Genomic DNA, 20,422 nt, shown 5'->3' with positions numbered 1-20,422 from the left:
TACTGTTTTCCTTTTATTTCCTGAATGAAATGACAACAAATGGTTAGTAACCAGGCATCTTTGGTTTTTTTTCGTAAGTCACCATTTTTGTATCTCTTTTTTTCATGCATGAACTCCATAAGATAAGCTTCATACTGTTCACCCTGCAGAAAAACTGCTTAATGGGATATTAACTTTTCAGCTGGAGGTCTTACTGTGAGGGCAAACTCTAGCATTGGTTTCAGACATTAAAATCTAAAGAAAGTTCATATCAGCTTTCATCAAAATTAATTAAAAAGAGCTAAGCATGTTTTCAGGGGAGGAAATCATTGATCACTAGGAGAATGGACTAGGTCAGATGTTCCCAGATTGGCTGGAACGCTGTGGTGGTCCAGAGAGAGGTCAATAGTTCTCCAGTTTGGGCTGTGTTCCTCCTTTCCAGCTACTTAACTTTATTAAGAGAAAAATAGAAAAGTGTTCTGCTTTGCTTTTAGTACCCTTTTTTTTTCCACAGAAACTGTTTCTGAAGTTGCTCAGGGGTGTTTATACAATCATGAGTGGGATATGAGACGATTTCTTATGTGGTATGAGGTATATGAAAATATCTGAGGACCCCCTAGGTTAATTCATAAAATGCAGTAGATCTTTTTCTTCTCCTTCATCTGTGACACTGCAATAGCCTGACTTTGTAAGTGGTGGCTTGTCTAATAAAGGTGGCTGGTTGGGTTTTGGTTTTGTGGTGTGGTTGTGCTGTTTTCTTCTCTAATTTGTTATCAATCAAATAACTGCTCTCTGTTTCCGTGGCATGAGTAATTCAACAACAGTTGCAAGATTGGAACTACCTGGTGCAGCAACAGACTGTCCCTCAGATGTACTTTTTTTTATGCCCCACCTGTAAATACTTGCTTATAGATGAAGGGAAGCATTGAGCAGATGTCAAAGAGCCATCTCATTCCATTCTTCCTCTTGGCTGGCAGGAAGGACAGTTTTTTGGCTTCTTTCAGAGCATTTGATGTAAAGGTCCTAAATCTTGCTGTTTCATGGTTACCGTAAAAGTCCCTCAAGGGAAAATATCTTTGTAAGTAGTTTGAAATTAGATTTAGAGGAGCTGTTCTCACAGGAAACAAGCTAACAGCTTGAAATTGTTTGCCATATTTGAGATGTACATGGTGTTCCTTTACACAGTTTGGGGATGCATATGTCACAAGAATTTTCAGTCGTTTTGAACTTTACCATTTATGCCTTTTCCCATGCATTTTTCTGTGTTAGACTGATGATCATAATGATATAGTAGATACTATTAATAGTGGGAGATATATCAGTATAAATTCCAAATGGTTTTTGTTAAAATTTCTGAAAAAAAACCTCATTAAAAATAAAAAGATAGAATAAGGAACCCAAGCATATTAAACAGATATGAGATGTATTACATCAGATAAGTTACCTATTGCTGTATCACACAAGCCTTGAAATACTGTTTTTTTAAAAAAGTTAGATAGTGAAGTAATGATGTGCTATTTGAAAAATTGTACATAATTTTCATTCTTTACAGTAGAGCTGTTTAGAGTTTTGAAATCAAAGTCTTATATCTTTAGCCTGAAAATCTGTCTAGATGCTGTGCTCTGTTACACTGGTTATATTTGGCCAGCCTTAGGAAGTGCAAAGATCACAAGTGATGGAAACTTAGTCAGTCAAAGGGAAACTTGCCAAATTAAATCACACTACATTAGAAGAACATGGTGTAGTTTATGTAAATCTGGGGAAAAAAATAATCCATAAATCCTATATCTGAAAAGTATCTAGAATGATAAGCTTCCCTCATCCTGATATGAAAATACAAGTTGTGATTATTTTATGTTTCAGAAGTCAGTGATCATAATAATAATGTGTGCTGATACAATGGATATTGGTACATATGATGATAGTGCTGAATAAATTAATTTAGCCACTGAAGCAAATAAATGCTGTTTATAAAAATCAACAGTTTTTCTGGAAAGTATGGAATTAAATCCTTCTAGTCTAAAGAAGGAGCTGTCAATGCAGTGAATCAAAAATATATGCCTTCCTAAGCATCAGTGAGGAGGAATGTGTGGGAATTTTTTTTTTTTAACAGGAATTCTGATAGCACTTTTGGTCAAGCATTCAGGAATTCCTGTCTTCTGCCAGACTTTTTTTTTAAAAAAAAAAGGTTTAAATCATGCTGAGCTGTAGGTTGTGGACCAGACTCTGGTCCCACCCTTGTTTCTGTTCTACTCCAGCTCTATAAATGGCTAAAGGAAGAGCCCTGCCAGTGTGGGAACTGAAAAGAGCCTAAGGGTGGTCTGCAGGACCATGCAGCTCTGGCCTGGAAACTCGTGCAAGGATGGCTGAAGAAATAACAACGTTGGGAAGAAGGGGAACTGCTGCACTTGGCATCACAGTAATTGCAGGTTGCGGAGCGCCGAAGGTCAAGTCCGGTTGGCTAGAGCAGTTCAGAGATACCTTTGCCCCGTGTCCTCTTGCTGTGCTTCTCACCTGAGAAGTATAGTAAAAAGCATTTGCACTGATCTTCAAGGATTCAAAAAATATACATGTAAAAGAATGAAAATCCAGGAAAAAAATTGTTTGTAGATGCACAAGTAATTGTAAAAGTGATCTAGTTATTCACAGACCTTTGTATTAGTCTGAAAAATTATTTAATTATATACCTGTCTGTACTGGGAGGCAGGAAATACAAGCATAGGAAGGTGACATTTGGGTCTATAGGATACGCTGTCTTTTAATTTTGGCTGGTGCAGTGGAATGAATGTTAAGTATTCTGCCTAAAATACACCTTATTACAGACTGGGTAATCCAAATGTATGAGGAAAGATTACCTTCCTTCATTTTTTGAAGATGAACATTTCAAGTTTGGCTAGGTTGAAAGATAGATATAAAGTCATCTTGATAATGGTCAGTGGGACACAAAATACATATCCTTAAAAATATTTAAAAAAAAAATCCTGCAACCAAAACTTCTTTTAAAAAATCCATATAGTACAAATGGCTGTCACGGTTTTATCACAAATTTGTATTGAAGCCATTTGTTGTAGAAGGCTCTTGAATTTTTTCATGACACAGAAAAGTGGGGGAGAAGCATTTATAGTCATACGTAGTCTTGTTCAATGGTAAGAAACTCTAGTTTAAGCAGCCTAATATTAAGATGATCAAACATACTCCATTATAAACTCTATTGTCATTCTCAGCCTAACTTTGTTATTCTTCAGCAATAGGGGTTGAAATTTTCTCTGCCAGATACATGACTCAGCTTGATGTGTTGTTTTTACATTTTAGTTTTTTGCTTTAAAAATTCAGCAAAAGTGGGGGTTCTGCTTTTTCTTAGACGAGAGTGAGAAAGAAGTGTATATGGCTTTATTGTTACAACAAAAATCAGGATTTTTTTTTTTTCCATCTGAAAAATAATTTCATGTTCCCCTATTTTAGGTAAAGCATATGACACTTGTGTTTTTTGTATTAGGAAAGTGTGTTTTGTTATCTTTGAGAGACTCTGCATACTTTCAACTGTTAAAAAAAGACCTAGGAAGCAAATGGAATTGTTGGGAGACTTGGATATATTTGTCACTAGAACACTTTTTAACTTGGAGCTGAACAAAAATGTGATGCAGTTTCATATCTAGGCACCTAAATATCCCATCTTCTAGGGGAGAGACTGTCATTGATACACCCCCTTTAACACGTTGGGAAGGAAGCAACCTGGTTGATCCAAAAGTAGCTGGGATAAGAGGTGCGTGTGCCAGAATGCTAAAAATTATGCTAAGGAGCCCAAAAAGAGGGAAGGGAAATCAAGCTTTGTGGACTGACTGGCTGAAAGGGAAACTGGCTGGGCTGAAATGAGACGAGTTTGGCATGGAGAATTGTCATATGGGGTGAAAACCAAAGGGGACAAGGCCAGAACACAGTACTTTGAAATGTTAGAAATGGTGACAAATGGAAGACCTGCAAGCTTCATTTCTGTGACAAAACCAGCCTTAGACTGGCTAAATGGCACATTAAGTTCTTGTGAAATGCACTAACTATATATGTTCTTCAACTGTTCTTCCATTATGTAGAGCCTTCATTAGTGTGTGTTGTACACTGAGATTAATAGTATGTTACTGACTTAGGTTTATGATATTAGTTCATATGGAAGCGGTTAGGACAGAGCTTTGACTGTAATTTTGGAAGGGGGTGTGTGTTGGGTTAATAGGTGAAGAAATTTGGCAGAAAATAAACCCCCTTGTGATCCAGCTGGTCCTCAGCTGTCAGAGGGGCTGAGGGCAGCTGGGCTTAGATGCTGAGTGATAGCTGATTCAGCACTGTTAGTCTGTGAGGGTTTCACTAACGGGACTCTCACTGTTAGTCTAGTCATGCCCAATAACTCTTCACAGCCAGATTCACTAGCAGTGCAGTTTATTGAAGCAACAGAAATAGAGGTTCTTATTGGATTGCTGGTGATAAATGCAAAGCACGTGCAAGTATAAAGCACTAAAACACAAAATAACAAGCTTGTTCTCTAAATTTCTCAGGGAATCGCTCAGTATAACCAAGTGTTCGAGTCTTACCCAATAGGTGTCCCTATCGGGGGGGACGAGAGGTTCAGCCCATCAACTTGATCCCAGCAGCCTGTGATGGTATCTTCCCTGGTGTCCCTCTCTCAGGACATTTTATAGTATTTTATGTTTAGGTGGAGCTTGAGTGACTCTAGTCATACATACTTTCGTTATTGATTGGTTTAGGAATTCCTAGGTTCGATTTAAAGGTATAGACTGAGAGAAATTCAGAGTGCATGCTCAGTGAGGGGTGGTCATACCTTGGAGGTGGGTAACTTTGGGGTGGAGGTGTGTGTTTTAGTATTATAATGAGGTTATAATGAGCAAAGTTCACCCACAGGGCATGATGTTACTGTGGTGGTCAGGGCATGGCTCCATGGTTCCGTCCAGTCCCCGGATCTGCAATGATTTATGGACAAGTTTGGCCATGAAGCCTTCGCTTCACTCCCTCCTCCAATTATCTGCCTTAGATTAGTACACTGAGCTCCCCCAGTGTTCCTAACATCTAAGAGTGCAGGTGGTGGTGCTTAAGGAACAATCACTGAACCAATTTCCAGCATGCCAAACACATTCCACTCTGGAAGTTAACTTTTATGAAATGTGGATAGCCTCAATAATTTCAACCTCAGTAGTCTCACCCCCAGTAATCATTCCACGCGTGGTGGTGGTGGTGTCATTCTGTTTTGTTACATATAATTCTCTTTAGTTATGCTATCACATATTGCTTTGGTTGTTGTTTTCCACTGGTTTCCTGACCTCAATGCTGTGTCCATAGCACAAATGTACAGGACAGCATGGGCAAGTTGAGTCTAATTTTTATTTTTAACTTCTGCATATTTGCTTCTAACTATAGCAATGCTTATTTAATGTACTTTAATTTGCTGTTTAATTTAGTATAATTTCTAATATTTTTCTCAAAACTTCAAACAATAAAAGCTCTCCACTTGCAACACTGCCCTAACCCGTACTACTGTCTGATCTCGTGTTCTTCTGGGGACCGAAGCTTGTTCTTTGCAGTCTTTGGTCCTGAATGTCTGTCTTTAGGCCTTGGCCCTTGAACAGACCTGAAGAAAATGTATTTTCCCTATTGCCTGTAGCATGAATTAGTCCAATTTTTACCATGATTTGAAGTCGGGAAGGGAGAGAAGATTTGGGCCTCTAAGAATACAGTAAAACGATCTGATCTCCAAGAAGAGGTACCTACATGGGCAGTACAGATACCAGCAATGGTACCCACAACCAGTGATGATGTCAGAAAAGAAGGGAATGAAAACCCAGCCTCATACACAGATGTTATAGTTCATTTCTCATAGAAATATCCTTTCTAGATATTGACATTAGGCTGTTACTTGTAGCCAAGCATGCCCTGTAGTGACAACAGATGTTAAGCTTATTGTTCTAGTGAATGAAGAAGATTAGCAAGAAATAAACTAGAGATGCTAACAAAACCAGAAAGCATTCCAGAAGGTCAGATCTTACCTAATTTGAAATTATTTATTAAGATGATAATTCAAACCCATTTTATGTATATTGTTTATTCACTTAAGTAACTTCATGGGATGCAGAGGTGCTGATATGACAGCTGAGAGCAGAATGTAGATTTTCTTTAGAATGGATCTTATTATAAAATCCCGGAGATTATTTAAAAAGTATTATTCTGAGTATTAAATCAATTTTCTATGACACGCTACTTTTCAATAATTTATTTCTTGTGAAATCTCTTCTTGATATATTTTCATTCTCAGAAAAGAAGAATAAATATCAGCTTTTTTAGTATGCCTCAGAATATAGTATCCTAATAGCATGTGCAGACAAAGAAAAAGTATAGGAAGGACAAGTCGGTAATTCCAACTCAGTACTTCACTTCCATCATTTCCATTAAGGCAAATAGATGAGGTTCGTATTCTTTTTTCAAACTGTTACTTCATATATCATTTTAAGCACTTTCCAAAAGTGAGGACCAAAACTATAATGCCTAATATAATCTCTAACATAAACAGTTGGCTCTGATTTTTTTACTTTATGTATAAGCAGTAGCTACTAGTGGGTGATGTAAAATAAATTGCTATTAAGAGAATTTACTTGAACAAACAGAAGGTAATTCAATGAGGTCAAGGAAGCTAGTCTACCTTTGTGTTCTTTAACTAGGCTTTTTTTGTATTGCGCCACTGAAGTGTTGATGAGGATAGTTGTTAGCAATATTCACCTCTAAACAGATACCTTTCGCAGTTTAAATGGAAGTATGAATGTAGATTAAGATAATTCATGTTTACTATCATTTCTGCTCACAACTGGTACGTCTTAAGCATTTTAGTGAAATTTCTGTCAGTGTACTCTTGAGGCCAAACAAGACAGCGCAGCTGACAGGGACTTCTTTCAGGTGATTTGGAAATGTAGCAATAGTCCTACACTGCCTTCTCCAGCGGTCTGGAGTCTGCTACACTTTGCAATATGGCAAATCAATCTACTCCAAGAACAGAGGAGGAAGAGAACATGCTCTTTTTTCTGGTCAGCTGCAGTTTGGTCCATGCAAAGAATCACACTTCAGTTAAAAAGTTTTATCATCAGTTCTGCCTATAGTGGGTTTTTACTTCAGCTTCGGAAAAGCAAGTTCATACTCTCGTAAGAGAGCAGAGAAAACAGAAGATTCTCTCTACATGTGTAATACTGTAATTAAATCCATAATCTTTGGTGTGTTGCTCAAGTCATACTTGTGTTTTAGGAATCAGTTTTCTTACAAAATATTTAATATAGGAAAGACTTTCGCATCTGGAGATTCTTAGCTGGCTGGGTTTTCAGAGGTCTCAAGAGTTGTGCTGTCCTTCTACAAACACAGCTTGTTTAAAAAGAGATACAAGTCTTGCGTGTGTAGGTGAGTTTTGCCATCTTGTTAAAGATCAGTATTTAAAAAACAGATACCCAGAGAACTCGGCATATATTTTCTCAACTGTGTACTGTATGCAGAAATGAAAGGTATTTTTCATAAACATGGTCCTTTCTGTTTCTTTATCTAAAACACCACCTTCCTCCTCCCCAATTTCCTTGTTAGATTGTGCATTATAACAAAACCTACGATGGCCTTCAAACAGGTGGGTATTTTAAAAAGAAATGAATAAGTACATAAAGCTATTTTCATATAAAATATTACTATGAAAATGATAGTTCTGTGTTATGAATAGTGCTCTTTTTGGATGAGATGTCTTGATAAGAATGCATTTTGTGATTAATTTAAAGGAACTTTTATTATAGGTAAGGGTAAAGGAGCCAATATTGGTTTGGAAGGTAAAAAGGATTATAGGTGTAATAAAAACTTGATTAGAAAGTCTGTTTCCAGAAGTATGTGTTGACCTTAGTGAAAACACTGGAGGTATGTCTGATGATAATGATGTCTGAGAGAAGCAGACACTGATTTAGGCATTTGTTTTATTGATACCAAACTTTAAACTAGATGTGGACTCGTGCCCTTATCTTGTTAACAACTCAAGACCAAAATTTTAAGTAGTATTTTGCAGCTGGAACAAGAATCCAAATGTTAACATGCTTTGGCTAGAAGCCTTTCTAACAAGAGAAACTCTTCCCATGGTAGTTCCCTAGATGGACAGGTTTTTTTCATCATTATTTGGAAGATGCAGGAAACTATTTTCTGTTTTGGTTTTCCTTCCACAAAAGTAAAGATATACCAGTTTGCATTTTTAGAGTCTAGTGAGGAAAAACCACACATATAAAACTAATACAAGGGATGTGGTACTTTTTGCAGCAAAAATAATAGCATTGTAATCTTCTGTAACAAAATAAAATGCAAATTTAATACTTATACCATTCTTGTTCTTGTATGATGACATCCACAGAGTTAAACATTTTTACAGATCAGGTGACTAAATAATGTCAAAATTTGTTTTGTCAAAATTTAGTAAAATATCTGTCAGAGTTGATGATGCTTTACACAGTTTAGGTTTAATTTGCATAGTTTAGGTATATCAATAGTATGACCTTTATTGTTGGCTGCACAGGTGCCCTTTTACCCTTTGGGGTACTTGGTGAATACATCCCATACTGTTGCACCTGCATGCCCATTAGTACCCAGGCTCACTTGTGTACTTCGATGCAAGGTACCATTTTCAGGATGTCCCGTAGATGTACGTCATGTAATGAAAACACTGTTGTTTTTTTTTATTTGTGTGCTGCCTGTATGCCATACTACAAAGTTAATGATTATAAAAACACATTGCAGATAGATTTCAACTAAAAATTAAAGTCTTGTTACACAGTCACTTCAACTGAAACTGGAATAATAAACAATGACCATGTTTTAAAGGTAGTAAAGTCCCTAGAAAATGCTGAAATATTCTTAAATATATTTGGAAAAGTGACTAAACACCTAAAAGGCAATAGTGCACTATTATGCTACTAAAAATACTATCAAAACATAGTTTTTAAGGCTTTGACCTAGAGCATTTGTCCTAACTTTTCAGGAGACTTGAGATTTGAGTCTTACAATGAAACCTTAATTTGAAAAGTGCATGTCCTGGATTGAATACTGAAATGAGTCTTACTGTTTGTCTGTTATCACATGTTCAGTTTTTCCACAGGGTATCACTGAGGTTGTCCTCTTCCACCAGTTGAACTCCATTTCCCACTAAAATTAGGATTTTATTCACTCACGTACATGGTTGTCTTTTAATAATGAATATTTCTTAATATCCTGAAAAAAAAAATCAATAGTTCAGGATGCATTCTGTTAGGCTAACCATATAATTTGCGATGATACAAATACCGGAAAGTCAAAAAAAAATAGTATGCTGTGGTTCAAAACTTGTTCATCCAAAAACATTTTGATCTAAGTCCAATATACTGCTGTTTTACATAAGCTCTTGTAATTGTGAAACTGATGTATTAGGTTGTAGCAGCTTATCCTCTTTTAAAATTATTCTTGTTTTCCAACTTTTTGAAGCACTTTCCAAATGTTATGTTTCAGATTTTTTAAAAGGCTGCCAATTTGAAGTCATTTCCTCTAGAAAAATGAGTTCTTTGTATATTTTCCTCTTTTAACAATGTTAGCTTAAATGTTATAGTAAGCAAACAGGCACGTAACAGGGTTTAACATTAAAAATGTTGTCATAACATAGCTATTGTATTCATTTTACACATAATTATTATTTAGTGGTATAATTGAATGTCACTCGATGGTAGAGAACAAAAAACCAAACTTAAATTCCTTATAGCTTTTTTTGTATGTCCTTATATTATTTTTAGTTGTGCTGATACTGATCTATAAAAAAGGTCTTTCCTTTGCTTTCCCTTTTATAGTTGTTTGAGATCACAGTGCCTCTCTCTCATGGCCCCAAACCTGTAACCGTCAGTTTTGCCAATCACACGTCCTGCCGATGCATGTCGAAGTTGGATGTTTACAGGCAAGTTCATTCTATCATAAGACGTTCCTTGCCAGCAACACAAACTCAGTAAGTATGAGACTTGCCTTTCCTTTCACATTATGCACAAGCAAGCCTGTATAATTAGATTTAAAATATTGCTGGAAGCTTTCACAATTAAGATAGGTGAACTTACACACATTAGTAGCAGTAGCAGAATGCATTTTGTGAAGGAGCTAATACTGTTTCACATGGAGAGAATGTTACTGTAGTAATTAGCGCAGTACCTTTTAACCCACTGGGTAAACTGGGGTGAAGTCATTGAAAAATGAAGAATAATGTTGTCTGTGGGGCCCGTTTCATGAAAAGAGCTACAATGCAATTGAGGCTTAAAGGAAACATCAATAAAATAAACTTAAAAATCATAAAAGCTATCCAAAAATACTTACTTTTGCAAATAGCAAGTAGACAATATTTCTCTCTCAAACGGTATTTTCGTATTTAAAAAGCTGTTAAAAAAAAGGCCTGCTTTTAGGGAATCTTTGACTAAAATCTTTTCGGACATCTTCATATGCCAGAAGTGAAAATAAAACAGAATGGGAAGGGCAAACAAAGGGTTAATTGACCGTCCACAGAATTAGCATGCTGATTTGTTTGGTTATTTTGAATGAAAAATGTTACACAAGAAATCTAGCACTGAAGAAATTGTTATTACAACATTTGAAGAACTCCTTCACTTCCTTTTAGAGGACTGAGTGATGATTTCATGATATATAAATATTTAGTAGGCCAAAAATATGTAATAGACTAACAGTTGCTTTCTGGAAGAACCAATGACGAGAAGCTGAACTGGAATTAATTGCAGACATTTTTAATAAGGCGAGTGATTGGTGCAAAATGCCCAGAGATGTAAGCTCGGTCATCTTATCTGTGTTTTCATTCAGTTAATGTCTGGACATTTTCTGACATGATCCAGTTAAACACAGATTATATTCTATTTAAATTCAAATTATTGAGTTTGTTCATCAAAACATGGATCATAAACAGTGGACTAGAAAAATACTGAAAATTAAATGTCTTAATCTGTTAATCACAGAAACTATTATAAAAAAAAAATCAAACCCCAAGAGTCAATAATAAAGCCAAATTATGCTGACTGGCAGCTTCTCGGTGCTTCCAGATTAAGAGTAGTTGTAATTACCATTGCAAGAGTTTATTCTAGCCAGGAAACAGCTACCTGTAGTTAGAAGGAAGTAAGCGCACAGATACATGACTCTGACCAGCACTCAGAGGGAGCTGTCCTGTACTAGATCAGAATATATACAGGCCTTCTCTACTGTTAAGTACTGTCTTTAAAATCTATGGCTTTTTACAAGAAAATAAATTTTTAAAAAACCAAACAAACACAACAACAGCAACAATAACAAAAAAAAAGCCAAACCAAAACCAAGGAGAGTGCTTCTAGATTCTAGAAAGGAAAGGAAAGATATTTACATGTTCCTGGTGGGTGGTTGGATGCTGCTCAGAATCCCACTGGGGTTTTTTAATTTATACTAATGTTCTTAGTTTCTTTTCCACTTCTTATTTTTCCTTAACAGTTTTATTTACAGGTTTGAATGCTAGTGAAACTGTTGTAAAGCCAAAACTTGGAAATGTACTTTCTTGTCACAGTAGCAGATCTGCTTGAGTGCATGTATTTTTGTACATGCTCATTTTAACAGAAATATAGTAATGACTTTTTTATGTATTACTGAAAAGAAAAGCCTAGGAGTATAATCTCTGGTTTTAGGGCAGTAACACTTGGGATCTGATAAGAATTCGAGGCTGGATTATGCCGCGATGCACAGGCACATTTTAGAAAGAAGAGAGAAATGACATGTAAGATAGAATACACATAGTCAGTCCTTTTTTTACATATAAAATATATTTTCTGCACAACTTTACCCTGATAAATAAGGTCTAGGTCTTTGCCTGTTCTCCCACTTTCTTCTTTTTTTCCCTTCTAAAAAGTGATAGCTACCTCTACATGCTTGCAGAGCTGAAGCATGTCAGTTCATGTTAACTAGAGTTTCAGAATACCTCCTGGATTAATGGTCTCTTAAGCTGCCTTCTCTCCTTACACAGAATGTCATCAAGATGTGCAACTGAGTTAGAAAATTGTCACTCTATTATAGAAGTTTAGTGATTTTGGGGGCGGGGGGCAGGGAGCCAAGGGGCCCTCTATATATATATATTTCAGATCCAAGTCTCTATGGTGACCTTTTTTCCAATGGTTTGTACGTAGGTCCTTACAGAGCTGATGAGCATGTTTAGGTCTGGCTTGGATGTACATTGTTCACATTAAATGTTCCCCCCTCTAGTGCACTATCTGTCCTGACACTGACAGGTAACAAGTTAGCATGCTGATTTTTGCTTTTCCTAAGTTGAGTTGACAGTGATTTGGAAAGAGGTAGTAAAAATTTCTGCAAAGTAGTTTTACCTCTGACTTTTCTTAAGCCTTTCTGAACTTTCCTAAAACATTACAATAGGTTGTTTTAAAATTTCAGCCATAGCCCCCAGTAATTTTCTGTACTAGCAACCAGAGTGGAATTTGTACACAAGCAGTTCCAGTTCCTTTTGCTGGGTGTCTCCAACCCTGATGTCGAAATATGTATTGTTCTCTTCAAGTTCTGGTAACTTGGGTCTTGTATCAACATTGTCGTCTTATGGGTTCATGTGCGCTTGGTATTGTCTTCAGAATGTCACCCTGGCTTCCTTCTGTAGTTTTAAACACTCCCAGCTAGAGCCAGGCTGCTCCAGGTGTAAGTTGGTGGGTGGGTTTGGGTTTTTTTTAAACAGAATACAATAATACATCTGTAAATTATCTGTACTATTTCTCAAGCAGAATCAGGAGGCAGGCAAAAAGGCATATGTGCCAAGTGAGGGAGCAAGAGTGAGATCATTAGCGGAATGAAATCAGGAAACACCAGCTTGATAAAACATGAGGCGATACAGGGTGATGTTAAACTACAGCAGTCTTTACAAGCAAAGTCATTTAATGTGGTGAGGGGGAGCGGTATACGTGAATGATGATCACGGAAGAATGTCCCAGCATCTGCATTTTTGAATGCATGAGTAATGGCGCTCAGGGGAATGAAAAGTGCTAAAATGTATAATGTATGTGCTGACTTAACAGACAAGGATTTTAGAAATACAACAAAAACAATGAATAAATGACGCAGCCTGGATGCATGAAGTTAGGCATGACTGTTAAAAGTTGTAACATCACCTGTGGCGATAAAAAGATTGCAAGCAAGGAAGATCAAATATTATGTGTATACATGTAATATCTGTGTTGTACTTACTAGTAAAGTTCAGTCATCCTTTAAAAAGAGACCAACTGCTGATAGGATTTTTTAAATTTTCTTTTCTAACCACTACCTGGGCTGCAAAACTCTAGCTGGTAAAAAGCATTAAACAGTTACATTTTGTATATTGTGAAGAGATTCAAGAAAGCTGTCCAGGATTTGAGTGGCTGATGAGAAAGAGTCATTAATGTCATATAACTGTCACGTAAAGGGGATAGGAATCTGATAACCTAATTTTGTTTTAGAAATTACAGTTTGGTCTACAGCATTCATTCAGAAACTATTATCAGCAGTCTTTTGAAGTCTGTGTGTATGAAAACATTTTTGTACTGGAAAAAACAATGCAGAAAACTATGCCTGTTACCATCTATGAGGTATTTGGCATGCCAATATGTTTTATACTGGTCTCTTTTCTGTATGAGGCTTACATTCAAGGGTTAGATCTGTTTCCAAACTACATTAGGAAAGTACAAATATCAGTTTCTAGAAGTTAGAGCTAAAATTTGAAATGTGGGAAGGTATCTTTGGCCAATGGTTGAAGATTCCTGTAGTGGGGAGAACCTTAATCAGTAACAGGTTTGATAGAAATTAAAAATAAGATTATGAATGAGCTGAAGCTCTTTGGAAGATTTTTGTAATGGGGGGGGGGGGGGGGGGGGGGGGGAAGGCGATTTTAGGTGTTAGTTTATGGGTTTTTTTTCTTGAGCTCTTAGGGTAGTAAATCAACAGTATATTTCATTCCACAGGTGTCATGTGGCAAACAAGACCTGTCCGAAAAATCATATCTGGAATAATCAAATTTGCAGATGTTTGGCACAGCATGATTTTGGTTTCTCTTCTCACCTTGGAGACTCTGGTAAGCAGTTTTGCTTAAATGATTAAATGTAGTTCCATGTTTTGATTTACCTAATGAAGAAAACAAAAACACAAGGAGTAAATACTTAAATCTTTTTCTTTATTGATACTATTAGTGGTTGTTGCCTGTCTTTTGACATATGTTTGTTTTCAAAACACCTTAAAATGTATGAACTTGATACCGTTTCTTCCCTTAAAAATACAGGCTGGGTGGAAAGTAAATGCTGATAATTGTGCAACCTCTTTGCTGTATTTCTAGACGCATCTGAAGGATTCCATATTTGTGGACCAAACAAGGAGCTAGATGAAGAAACCTGTCAATGTGTGTGCAAAGGAGGCATGCGGCCCTCAAGCTGTGGACCTCACAAAGAATTAGACAGATCTTCATGTCAATGCATGTGCAAAAACAAACTTCTCCCTGCTTCCTGTGGGCCCAACAAGGAATTTGATGAAGACAAGTGCCAGTGTGTATGTAAAAAGACCTGTCCTAAACATCAGCCACTAAATCCTGCAAAATGCGTCTGTGAATGTACAGAATCTCCCAATAAATGCTTCTTAAAAGGAAAAAGATTCCATCACCAGACATGCAGGTAAAAACTCGGTCTTTAGCCCTTTCATTGTGTTTAAGGTATAAAATTCTGGGTTGTGTCATTAGCTGTCTTGTCGGAATGCTTTGTAGCCCTAATTAAGCAGTAAGCCTCTCTTCAATTCAGTTTTATCTTCTATTACTTTTATCATCCCTATGAGGAAACTACTAGGCAGAAAGACTATTTTAAAGCACGTTTAGTTCCTTGTACGCTTACTACTACTTCATGTGATTTTTTTTTTTTTCTTTTAATGAAAATGAGGTATGAGTTCTAGCTCCTTGCTTTTTTATGCTGGTTAAAATCCCATTTTTTTTCCCAAGAACCAAAAACTGCAATTCAAATAACTCAAATATTTCTAATTAGATTTCAGAGATTAGTTCTGGAGGATACCATCATTCATTTTCACTTCCTAAATTTTTTGCATAGCCTTCATTTCACTGAACTGATACTAAAGATTTATGAGTTCATAAAAAGTTTTATAGCTCTGGGTGATTTCTGTGAAAAGTAGACACGTATAACTATAAACCAGAGCACCCACATCCATAATTTAAAATGGAATTTGGTTAGGAAGAAAAACTCAGCAATTTCTTTATATTTCAATCAAAGGAGCTTTTCCTTCCACAACTGCTACACCCATAGCAGTAGCAGTCTATATAGACGTAAAAACATGAATGACTTCAGGTTCTGAGAAACAAACAATATTATATCTGCTTTGTATATTTTGTGAGGAAAGTTTTCCTGTAAAATTAATTTGTTACAACAGAAACAATCCCAGTTGGAGCAGAAAGATCACTTATTTAATAATATATGGGAATTATTTCTACTATATTAATGACAAGTAAAAATTCCAGAAATGTTCAGGCACTGGAAATGGAAAATAGAAAATTGGGACATTTAAATGTCTGTGGTAATTCATTGGTTACCAAAAGTAAACCTTATGTATTTTTTAATATAACATGTAATTAGTTGGCATAAATATATTGCCAGATATATATATGCTCATTAGTAAATCTTGATTAAAGAATGAATGTCTAATATTAGGAATGAGACCTGTGTTAATTCTCTAAAATTAATAATTGACATTACCTGTTTTCCTATGTTTGGCCTTTTGTGTGGAATAGAAGAGTTGTTGGAAGCATAAGAAATAATTTCTTCTCTATTGCTGAGTTTTTATTTCAATTTTATGTTTGCAGAGTTAAAAAACCTAACCTTATTACACGTTTTAGCACATTGCAAAGCCTTAGAACTAGTCAAGTGTGCACCTCTAGCAATGCTACACAAATAAACTATGAGCTACACATATAAACTATGTATGTTTTAAAAGTACATTCGCAACTGGAAAAGTCAGGCATTAAAAAGGCTAAGAAATGCCATAATAGATATCTGATGCCACCTCTATTGATTTAAAGACTTAGTATTTGAAGGAGGGGATTGAGCCCAGCTTTTCTCTGTGTTGTGGTTGAACATGATAGAGTTTAAATCCCTTTCTCACCCCCAAGGACAATGTGATATAGGATGCTTTTAGCTGTTTCTCTTTTCTAAGGAGTTCATTTTTGTGTGTCTTGTGTTACTCTATAGCTCTGCAACCAATAGCCCTGTAGATAATAGCGCTGTCAAGGAAAATAGAAGATGCAATCTTTCCTCCTTCTTAGGGAAGCACTTAGCATAGTTTTCTCATATTTTTGGTGTGCCCACAAGCTTTCCATAAAAGGAATAAAAACCCTGCAACATCTGTTTGCCTTTTGAAAGGAAGATCCCTTGCTGTGATGAGACCACATAAATGGAGGTACCACTCTATAACTTTGTGCAAGATACCTGAGACCTAGGCATGAGCAGACCCATGTAGCCACGTCCTAGACAGCTCCCCATGCAGACAGACAGTCCTTGTAGGTTCTGGTTTCGAAGCACCTACATTTTTATGCACTGTACCTAAAATGCTTCTGCCTCTAATGTTAGACCCTGCTCCAGAGGACAGGAATAAAAAGTCATTTAGAAATAACAGGGCAGAAAAAAACAAAAAGAGGAAAAAAAAGAAAAAAAAAATACCACCACACCACTGTAAAGCATACTGGGTTTTAAGGTGATCATGCTGTTACCACCACTACAAGGGGCATTCCAACTTCAGTTTCATCTGTACAGATGTTAGACTCTCCAAAACCTGAAACCTGAGCGTTTGGTAGAAAAATCACAATTACTGACCATAAAGAGAGAATTGCCACTGTCTCAGCCAGCACTATATGTATTGAGTGCACAGCTATCTTAGCACCAGCATGCTCAGATTGTCCTCATCAAAACAGACATCTGTGACGTGAAAGCACTCCATAAACAACACTCAGCCTAAATCTTTTGAAAGACCTGGTCTATTGTTCAGCAGAGTTTCCTAAGGAAACCACATTTATATAGTTACAATGACTCTGCTACTATTCACCTTGTGCTATCACCTCAAAAATTTATTTTGGTCAGTTTTGGCAGGGCCAGATAAGTAGGCACCTGAGCTGCAAAGCGTTTTAGAGGAGGAGGGGGGCTTTGTTGCTCTGTTGAAAAGTCCCAAATAAGGATAAGACTGCAGTAACCCGACCTTGACTGCTGCTAGACACAAACTCACATGGGAGACGTGCTTTGTAAGTGCTGTTGACTCTAAGTTCGCTTGAACTTCACAGTTCACTAGGAGGCACGAATCCTTAACAAAGTGAACTCCTCATATTTAATGATTGTGTGGCTGCTTTTCGTGTTGTGCAATATATTATAGGTGGGTGAAGAGTTTGGCTTTGCCCTTTTTTTTTCCTTATCTTTCTTTTATTTCATTCTACGGTCATTCAGTACATGAAATAGTCTAACTTTCATGGCAGAGACAGACAAAAGGCAAGTGAGTTCAGTGTTTCATCCATTGCATCTCTATGGAGTACCTTTTTCCCAGAACAAGCCTGCTGCTTGGTGCCCATTTGCACAGAGGATTAGATCCTGTAACAAACATGCAAGGCAGTAAAGTTCACTTGCTTTCTCTCTCAAGTGACACTTTGATTTTTTGTTGCCTTTTACCACTGTTTTCAAACTTTTGCGCAAAAGCTCAGTAGGGCTTTGAGAGATTTGCATGAGCTTTTACAACTGATCTCAGATATATTAAGTGGCACAAAATAATGCTACTCCCTTAATTACAGAGACCACACTGGTGAAATAATCTATGATTAATGACATTGAAAACACTGAACAAGATGTGACTAGTTAATAAATGTCATGTTTGCAGTCTTCCTCATTCCTTATTGTTTTCCTCATAGCCAGGTTCATTGGTTGAACTAGCTGCCTTGAATTAATGTAACTGTAGTCCAGACCTCATATCATAAACAAATTATTGCAAAGTAGTAACCGGGTATCCAAAACAAGCACATAACATTTTAACTTATCTGCAACAATAATAAGAGTAGCCACAAGCCTGAAACAAGAATTGCCTAGGGAAGAGGATAGTGACATTGCCTTCGTATATTGTACTGTAGTGTCTCTTTGAACTGAAGCATGAATTATAGTAATAGATCATAATATCAGTGTTTCACAAACAGGCACACATCATTATTTAAATAAGTTTTAAGTATAACTCTGTTGAAATTTGAAACATATATTTTTGTCTTTTGACTCATTGCCAGCATCTGATAAAAACCCCAGACTTGTACTCTGTCTCCATTATGCACCAGAAAGTATTTAGCATTGTTATTGTAAGGTTATTTTAGGTCACGTTCTTGTTTTAATAGAAAAATAAAATAGGAAAAGGAAGAGTTCAGGGACAACCACAGATATTATCATTGTATAAGTTCTATTTTTCAGTCAAGGAATCTGTGAAGAAAAATTCTGCTGCTTCTTAGGTAGATGTGACTGTGGTTTAATGCTCTATTTTTGTTAAACTTATTTAAATTAAATAGGGACTGTTTCTGTCCTTTCCTTTAAGAATTATCATAAACATGCAGGCTCTGATCTTACTCTAGAATGCACAGAAATGCAACATGAACTGTAGATATATCCCCACTGGCCTCAGAAGCTATAGGAGTTTGCAACTTGAAAGGAAGTATGTTCTCATTTTCAAGATCAGAGTCACAGTGTAACATATGTAGACTAATCTCTCTCGGGCTTATTCACTAATGCAATAGGGTGAGAAACAGACCAGTGTAAGAAGATGGTAGGTCTGATTATCACCTGATTCTGGGTTGCCACCTCAAACTGTCAGCATGCAGTAGGTCATAACAAGCCAGTTTGAGTACAGAAAAATGTTACTATATTTTCAAAATTAAATTTTAAAGTACTACTCAAGATTAGAATGCAGCTACAACCAGGCAATATGTTAGAAATATTAATGAGTATCTGTTGCAGTAGAATAATTTCTCTTCAATAGCATTCATTATTCTTTCATTGTCTTTTGTGAAGAATGGTCCAACTAGAACTCGTTGCAAGTACCTAAACAGAAGTTAAAAGATACGTATCTGTAGGAATTAAATATGCCATTGAGAAATGGCGATCTAAATGCACACAGATTTCTACTCTAGGTTAATGTAAATGATCATGTTATCCTAATGCGCACTTTTTTCATTTCTTCAGTTGTTACAGACCGCCATGTACAGTCCGAACGAAACGCTGTGATGCTGGATTTTATTTTAGTGAAGAAGTGTGCCGCTGTGTACCCACATATTGGAAAAGACCACTTATGAATTAGTGAAGAGAGCACTACTTGCTATTTTGGTGTACATTTTTCCATTAGAACAAAAGAACAACAGAAACTTTGCTAATATTTGGAATTAAATGTTCACCAGAGACCCTGTGGGGCTTTCAGAGACAGACGCATTGTGCTTTTCTCAAGATGTGGAAAGCAAATGTAGAAAATAACTGGGGTTCATGTTTTGTAAAGAACTCAATAAGGACTTATTTTCTGCCAATGACCAAACAGCCTAGGTTCTCCTCTTGTGATTTTTTTAAAAGAGATAATGACTATATAATTTATTTCCACTAAAACCATTGTGCAGCATTTCTGTTTATAGCAGTAACAATTGTTAAAGCTCACTGTGATCAATATTTTTATATCATGCAAAGTATGTTTAAAATAAAATGGAAATTGTATTATATAATGGTGAGAATGTTTAATCATCTGCCTGAAGAAAGGAACTACAATTCAGCTTTATTATCCAAATTCTTGAAAGGGGTAAAGGTGAGTAAGAGAAAGCACTTTTATGAAAGTAAGACTACAGCCATTTTCTCATACCTGTTGTATATGATGTCACTTGAAATAGAAAGATTTATACTTAGTGTTTCCTGACCCAGTGATATCTCTGTCTCTAGAACAAAACTAGCAAAGAAAGTACAATTAGTAACTAATGAAAACACTGGAGATACTGTACATTGCCCAAGGATAAGGACTACGTTTAAAGAACAACAACTACTGCTACTCACATTCCCATATATTTACCTTTTCTTTTATTTCTTGTTAGCATTCCTCAAGAATAATATAAAATAATATCTGTTGAAGGTTATTAGTAGGAAAGTAGAAATGCCTACTATGCTTTTTATTTAGTATTACAGGCTATATTGTAAAATTTACAACTACATAATTCAGAATGCTTTGATCCATTTTTACTCTTTTGTATTGTCAATCAGATATCTTGGTCAAAAATGTATATGTGTGCAAAAAAACTTTAAAGGAAAATAATACTTTCTGCATTCCCACGGGGACATGAAAAGAC

At 36.2% G+C, this 20,422-nt stretch overlaps 1 protein-coding gene across 1 annotated transcript in view; it reads left to right on the top strand.

Moving 5' to 3' along the window:
• Positions 1–19,824, top strand: part of VEGFC (vascular endothelial growth factor C) — an 82,026-nt gene extending 62,202 nt beyond the window's left edge. Inside the window, 4 exon segments of the mRNA XM_075091173.1 lie at positions 9,855–10,006; positions 14,010–14,119; positions 14,378–14,708; positions 19,287–19,824. Of these exon segments, the coding sequence (XP_074947274.1) occupies positions 9,855–10,006; positions 14,010–14,119; positions 14,378–14,708; positions 19,287–19,401 (708 nt within the window). The 3' untranslated portion in view covers positions 19,402–19,824.
• Positions 19,825–20,422: the final 598 nt, after the last annotated feature.

This window comes from Phalacrocorax aristotelis, chromosome 4, assembly GCF_949628215.1.
Source record: "Phalacrocorax aristotelis chromosome 4, bGulAri2.1, whole genome shotgun sequence".
Classification (NCBI taxonomy): Eukaryota; Metazoa; Chordata; class Aves; order Suliformes; family Phalacrocoracidae; genus Phalacrocorax; species Phalacrocorax aristotelis.
The sequence above is the reverse complement of the archived record's forward strand: the minus strand, read 5'-3'. Positions and strand labels throughout refer to the sequence as shown.